Source organism: Onychostruthus taczanowskii, unplaced genomic scaffold (genome assembly GCF_017590055.1).
Source record: "Onychostruthus taczanowskii isolate IOZ18803 unplaced genomic scaffold, ASM1759005v1 scaffold931, whole genome shotgun sequence".
NCBI lineage: Eukaryota > Metazoa > Chordata > Aves > Passeriformes > Passeridae > Onychostruthus > Onychostruthus taczanowskii.
Genome location: NW_024507336.1, coordinates 1 through 7146, shown reverse-complemented (window position 1 = coordinate 7146; position 7146 = coordinate 1). Strand labels below are relative to the sequence as shown.

At 69.1% G+C, this 7146-nt stretch overlaps 1 protein-coding gene across 1 annotated transcript; it reads left to right on the top strand.

Moving 5' to 3' along the window:
• Window positions 1–383: 383 nt before the first annotated feature.
• LOC121347807 lies at window positions 384–6258 on the top strand (the record flags this gene model as incomplete). Its single annotated transcript, XM_041426725.1, has 9 exons — window positions 384–590; window positions 766–850; window positions 2170–2277; window positions 2322–2429; window positions 2474–2581; window positions 2626–2838; window positions 3538–3678; window positions 5496–5922; window positions 6109–6258. Coding segments are annotated over 9 exons (1547 nt in total), but the record flags the coding sequence as incomplete, so codon positions are not given.
• Between the last annotated feature and the right edge of the window lie 888 nt (window positions 6259–7146).

Genomic DNA, 7146 nt, shown 5'->3' with positions numbered 1-7146 from the left:
ATTGGGTGTGGTCACTGGGTGTGGTCATAGTGGGTGTGGTCAGATGGTGGGCGTGGCCATGCCAGAGGAGGGCGGGGCAATGGGAATAATGAGGATGGGGCGTGGCTGAAATAGGTGTGGTCAGAGGGTGTGGTCAAGGTGGGAGGCGTGTGGTCAGTGTGGGTGTGGTCATGGGAAGGGAGGGGTTACAGGAGGGCGGGGCAATGGGGATAATGGGGATGGGGCGTGGCTAAATTGGGTGTGGTCACTGGGTGTGGTCAGATGATGGGCGTGGTCATGCCAGAGGAGGGCGGGGCAATGGGAATAATGGGGATGGGGCGTGGCTAAATTGGGTGTGGTCAGGGGGCGTGGCCAACGTTGCATTGACACACGGGCGTGCTCAGAGTGGGCGGGGCAAGACACGGGCGTGGCCAATGGGGTGGGGAGGTGGCTGGAGGGGGCGTGGCCTCGCTGACGCCAGCCCCGCCCAGACTGTTACATCATCGTGGGCGCCCAACGCGATTCGCTGGGGCCGGGGGCGGCGGCCTCGGGCGTGGGCACCGCCCTCCTGCTGGAGCTCGCGCGGTTCTTCGCCGCCATTGGCCGAGAGGGTGAGGGCGGGGCCGGGGCGGGGCCGGGGAGGGGCGTGGTCGGGGAGGGGCGTGGTCAGGGAGGGGCGTGGTCTCGGATTTGGGTGAGGTTGGGGACACTTGGGGACACTGGGGGACACCCCGGGGACAGCTCGGGTGCCCCCCAGTGCCACCGCGCCCCCCCCTGTCCCCGCAGGATCCGCCCCCTGGACCCCCAGGGCGGCGCCTTCCCCTTCACGGCGGCCGCGGGGGTCCCGGCGCTGGAGCTGGCCTTCGACGAGGTGGGGCCGGCTGTCCCCGGGGTCCCCAGGTGTCCCCAGGTGTCCCCAAGGTGTCCCCGAGTGTCCCCGAGGTGTCCCCAGGTGTCCCCAAGTGTCCTCAGGTGTTCCCAGGTGTCCCTGAGTGTCCCCAGGGTGTCCCCAGGTGTCCCCGAGGTGTTCCTGTGTGTCCCCGAGTGTCCCCGAGGTGTCCCCAAAGCGTCCCTGAGTGTTCTCAGGGTGTCCCCGAGTGTCCCCAGGTGTCCCTGAGTGTCCCCAAGTGTCCTCAGGTGTTCCCAGGTGTCCCTGAGTGTCCCCGAGTGTCCCTGAGTGTCCCCAAGGTGTCCCCAGGTGTCCCCAAGGTGTCCCCAAGGTGTCCCCAAGGTGTCCCCAGGTGTCCCTGAGTGTCCCCAGGGTGTCCCCAGGTGTCCTCAGGTGTCCCCATGTGTCCCTGAGTGTCCCCGAGGTGTCCTCAGGTGTCCCCAAGGTGTCCCCCAGGTGTCCCCAAGGTGTCCTCGGGTGTCCCCAAGGTGTCCCCATGTGTCCCTGAGTGTCCCCAAGGTGTCCCCAAGGTGTCCCCGGTTGTCCTCAGGTGTCCCCAAGGTGTCCCCAGGTGTTCCCGAGTGTCCCCAGGTGTCCCCAGGTGTCCCTGAGTGTTTCCAAGTGTCCCCAAAGCATTCCTGAGTGTCCTCAGGTGTCCCCAAGGTGTCCCCAGGTGTCCCCAATGTCCCCAAGTGTCCCCAGGTGTCCCCAGGCGCTCCCACACCCCCCCCTGTGTCCCTCTGTCCCTGCCCTCGGCTGTCCCCATGTCCGGACCGTGTCCCTGTGTCCCCTCCCTGCCCCGTCCCCAATGTCCCCTTTGTGTCCCCCATGACCGCGTTCCCTCTGTGTGACCCCGTGTCACTCTGTGTCACTCTGTGTCACCCTGTGTGACCCCGTGTGTCACCGTGTCCCCTCAGGTGGCCGGTGGCGGTGCCCACGCGGCCCTGGGGACACCCGAGGACACGCTGTCCCGGCTGGGGACGCGGCTGCGGGGCCGGCTGCCCGCGGTGGCGCGCGCCGTGTCCGTGTGTCACTCTGTGTGACCCCATGTCACTCCGTGTCCCCTCAGGTGGCCGGTGGTGGCTCCCACGCGGCCCTGGGGACACCCGAGGACACGCTGTCCCGCCTGGGGACGCGGCTGCGGGGCCGGCTGCCCGCGGTGACGCGCGCGGTGTCCCCGTGTCACCGTGTGTCACTGTGTGTCACCGCGTGTCACCCTGTGTCACCGTGTGTCACCGTGTGTCACCGTGTGTCACCGTGTGTGACCCCATGTCACCCTGTGTCACTCCGTGTGCCCTCAGGTGGCCGGTGGCGGCTCTTGGGCGGCCCTGGGGACACCCGAGGACACGCTGTCCCGGCTGGGGACGCGGCTGCGGGGCCGGCTGCCCGCGGTGGCGCGCGCCGTGTCCGTGTGTCACTCTGTGTGACCCCATGTCACTCCGTGTCCCCTCAGGTGGCCGGTGGTGGCTCTTGGGCGGCCCTGGGGACACCCGAGGACACGCTGTCCCGGCTGGGGACGCGGCTGCGGGGCCGGCTGCCCGCGGTGGCGCGCGCCGTGTCCGTGTGTCACTCTGTGTGACCCCATGTCACTCCGTGTCCCCTCAGGTGGCCGGTGGTGGCTCTTGGGCGGCCCTGGGGACACCCGAGGACACGCTGTCCCGGCTGGGGACGCGGCTGCGGGGCCGGCTGCCCGCGGTGGCGCGCGCCGTGTCCGTGTGTCACTCTGTGTGACCCCATGTCACTCCGTGTCCCCTCAGGTGGCCGGTGGTGGCTCTTGGGCGGCCCTGGGGACACCCGAGGACACGCTGTCCCGCCTGGGGACGCGGCTGCGGGGCCGGCTGCCCGCGGTGGCGCGCGCCGTGGCCGCCGTGGCCGCGCAGCTCCTGCTCCGGCTGGCCCACGAGCCCCGGCTGCCGCTGGAGCCGCGCGCGCTCGGGGACGCGCTGGTGCGGCAGCTGGGCCCGCTGCAGGTCCGACCAGTAGGGACCAGTGCGGCCCTGGGGGGACTGGGGGGCAATGGGGGGCAATGGGGACACTGGGGAGAGGGCACTGGGGGGACTGGGGGGGCACTGGGGGGCAATGGGGACACTGGGAGGGACTGGGGGGACTGGGAAGGTATTGGGGGCACTGGGAAGGTACTGGGAGGGCATTCCACCCCAGTATACCCAGTCTAACCAGTATAACCAGTCCATCCCAATCTAACCAGTCTAACCAGTCCATCCCAGTATAACCAGTCCCCCCCCCAGGCGCGGGGGCTGTCCCTGCAGTGCCTCTCCTCGGCCAGGGGGGGCGTGGTGCGGTGCCCCCACTATAACCAGTGTAACCAGTATAACCAGTATAACCAGTCTGTCCCAGTCTAACCAGTCTAACCAGTCCCGTGTCCCCAGGCGCGGGGGCTGTCCCTGCAGTGCCTCTCCTCGGCCAGGGGGGGCGTGGTGCGGTGCCCCCACTATAACCAGTGTAACCAGTATAACCAGTATAACCAGTCTGTCCCAGTATAACCAGTATACCCAGTATAACCAGTCTAACCCCCCCCAGGCGCGGGGGCTGTCCCTGCAGTGCCTCTCCTCGGCCAGGGGGGGCGTGGTGCAGTGCCCCCAGTATAACCAGTATAACCAGTCTGTCCCAGTCTAACCAGTATAACCAGTCTAACCAGTATAACCCCCCAGGCGCGGGGGCTGTCCCTGCAGTGCCTCTCCTCGGCCAGGGGGGGCGTGGTGCGCGCGGCGGCCGCGCTGCGTCGCGACATGTCGGGGTCGGAGAGCGGCGACGAGCGCCTGAACCGCGGCTTCAACGCGCGCCTCATGGCCGTGAGTGTCACCTGGGGTCACCTGGGGGTCACCTGTGGTCACCGGGGTCACCTGGGTGGTCTGTGGGGGTCACCTGGGGTCACCTGGGGGTCACCTGGGGTCACCTGGGGGTCACCGGGGGTCACCGGGGTCACCTGGGTGTCACCTGGGGTCACCTGGGGGTCACCGGGGGTCACCTCAGTGTCACCGGGGTCACCTGAGTGTCACCGGGGTCACCGGGGTCACCTGAATGTCACCTGGGGGTCACCTGGGGTCACCGGGGTCACCCGGGGGTCACCGGGGTCACCGGGGTCACCCGGGGGTCACCGGGGTCACCTCAGTGTCACCTGGGTCACCTGGATGTCACCTGGGGTCGCCTGAGTGTCACCTCAGTGTCACCTGGGGTCACCTGGGGGTCACCTCAGTGTCACCTCAGTGTCACCAGGGTCACCTGAGTGTCACCGGGGTCACCTGGTCCCTGTCCCCGTGTCCCCCCTGAGGCTGTCCCTGTGTCCCCCGTGTCCCTGTCCCTGTCCCTGTCCCCCCTGTCCCTGTCCCCTGAGGCTGTCCCCTGTCCCCATGTCCCCTCTGTCCCTGTCCCTGTCCCCCTGTCCCCTGAGGCTGTCCCCGTGTCCCCCTGTCCCTGTCCCTGTCCCCGTGTCCCCCCTGAGGCTGTCCCTGTGTCCCCCGTGTCCCTGTCCCTGTCCCTGTCCCCCCTGTCCCTGTCCCCTGAGGCTGTCCCCTGTCCCCATGTCCCCTCTGTCCCTGTCCCTGTCCCCCTGTCCCCTGAGGCTGTCCCCGTGTCCCCCTGTCCCTGTCCCTGTCCCCGTGTCCCCCCTGAGGCTGTCCCTGTGTCCCCCGTGTCCCTGTCCCTGTCCCTGTCCCCCCTGTCCCTGTCCCCTGAGGCTGTCCCCTGTCCCCATGTCCCCTCTGTCCCTGTCCCTGTCCCCCTGTCCCCTGAGGCTGTCCCCGTGTCCCCCTGTCCCTGTCCCTGTCCCCGTGTCCCCCCTGAGGCTGTCCCTGTGTCCCCCGTGTCCCTGTCCCTGTCCCTGTCCCCCCTGTCCCTGTCCCCTGAGGCTGTCCCCTGTCCCCATGTCCCCTCTGTCCCTGTCCCTGTCCCCCTGTCCCCTGAGGCTGTCCCCGTGTCCCCCTGTCCCTGTCCCTGTCCCCGTGTCCCCCCTGAGGCTGTCCCTGTGTCCCCCGTGTCCCTGTCCCTGTCCCTGTCCCCCCTGTCCCTGTCCCCTGAGGCTGTCCCCTGTCCCCATGTCCCCTCTGTCCCTGTCCCTGTCCCCCTGTCCCCTGAGGCTGTCCCCGTGTCCCCCTGTCCCTGTCCCTGTCCCCGTGTCCCCCCTGAGGCTGTCCCTGTGTCCCCCGTGTCCCTGTCCCTGTCCCTGTCCCCCCTGTCCCTGTCCCCTGAGGCTGTCCCCTGTCCCCATGTCCCCTCTGTCCCTGTCCCTGTCCCCCTGTCCCCTGAGGCTGTCCCCGTGTCCCCCTGTCCCTGTCCCTGTCCCCGTGTCCCCCCTGAGGCTGTCCCTGTGTCCCCCGTGTCCCTGTCCCTGTCCCTGTCCCCCCTGTCCCTGTCCCCTGAGGCTGTCCCCTGTCCCCATGTCCCCTCTGTCCCTGTCCCTGTCCCCCTGTCCCCTGAGGCTGTCCCCGTGTCCCCCTGTCCCTGTCCCTGTCCCCGTGTCCCCCCTGAGGCTGTCCCTGTGTCCCCCGTGTCCCTGTCCCTGTCCCTGTCCCCCCTGTCCCTGTCCCCTGAGGCTGTCCCCTGTCCCCGTGTCCCCTCTGTCCCCGTCCCTGTCCCCGTGTCCCCCCTGAGGCTGTCCCTGTCCCCGCAGGCCGAGGCGTCGCTGCTGTCCCCGTTCGTGTCCCCTCTGGTGTCCCCGTTCCGCCACGTCCTGCTGGGCCGGGGGGGGCACACGCTGGCGGCGCTGGTGGCCGAGCTGGGGACAGCGGGGACAGCGGGGGACAGGGAGGGGACACCAAGGGACAACTCGGGGACACGCAGGGATGGCACAGGGACACGTGGGGACAATGAGGGGACACCAAGGGACAGCGAGGGGACACGCGGGGGTGGCACGGGGACAGCAGGGGATGGCACGGGGACAGGAGGGGACAGCATGGGGACCTCGGAGACAGCAGGGGGCAGTGTGGGGACACGAGGGGACAACGAGGGGACATCAGGGGACAACGCGGGGACACGAGGGGATGGCACAGGGACACGAGGGGACAACGAGGGGACACGCGGGGATGGCACAGGGACACGTGGGGACAGGGAGGGGACACCAGGGACACCCGGGGACAATGAGGGGACCTCGGGGACACCAGGGGACAACGCGGGGACACCAGGGGACAGTGTGGGGACACGAGGGGACAACGCGGGGACACGAGGGGACAACGAAGGGACAGCAGGGGATGGCACAGGGACACGAGGGGACAGCGAGGGGACAGCGGGGGCCAGTGTCCGGCTGCGGCTGGCGCTGCTGGCCTGGACCCTGCGCGGCACGGCCGGGGCGCTGGCCGGGGACAGCGGGGACACCGGGGACATCGGGGACATCGGGGGCGGCCTCGGGGACAGCGGGGACTGCGGGGACATCGGGGGTGGGGGTGGCCCTTGGTGACACTCGGGGACAAAGGGGGGGTCGGGGCGGTGGCCCTGGGGACGGCCCCGCCCCCTCATTTGCATCGGCCGCGTTTATTGGCTGTGACCGGAATTGGGGACAATAAAAGCAGCGGGGCCACGCCCATCAGTGACCACGCCCATCGCTGACCGCGCCCGTGTTGGCCACGCCCGTCGGTGACCACGCCCGTGTTGGCCACGCCCATCGCTGACCGCGCCCGTGTTGGCCACGCCCGTCGGTGACCACGCCCGTGTTGGCCACGCCCATCGCTGACCGCGCCCGGGTTGGCCACGCCCGTCGGTGACCGCGCCCGGGTTGGCCACGCCCACTCGGGTCCGACCGCGCCCGTTGGTGGCCACGCCCACGCGGGCTCCGCCCCTGAGATCACCCCATGCAGGCCCCGCCCACCGGGTCGTTGGTGGGTGGAGCCTTATTGTCCTGGCAGCCATGTTGGAATGGCAGCCATGTTGGAATGGCAGCCATGTTGGATTGGAAGCCATATTGGATTGGTGGCCATGTTGGAATGGCAGCCATATTGAATGGGAAGCCATATTGAATGGGCAGCCATGTTGTCCTGGCAGCCATATTAGAACGGCAGCCATGTTGTCCCTGGCAGCCATGTTGTCCTGGCAGCCATATTGGAATGCCAGCCATGTTGTCCCTGGCAGCCATGTTGTCCCAGCAGCCATATTGTCCCGGCAGCCATCTTGCTCCCCCATCCATCTTTGTTCCTTAGCGCCTCTCCCCGGCGGCCATCTTGCCGTGGGCGGGGCCGGGGGCGGTGTCAGCACTGGGGGTCCCCTTTGGGGGGGCTCTGCAGGCTCTGCTGCCCGGCCAGCGTCACCCCCATGCGCAGCAGGTCCCTGGG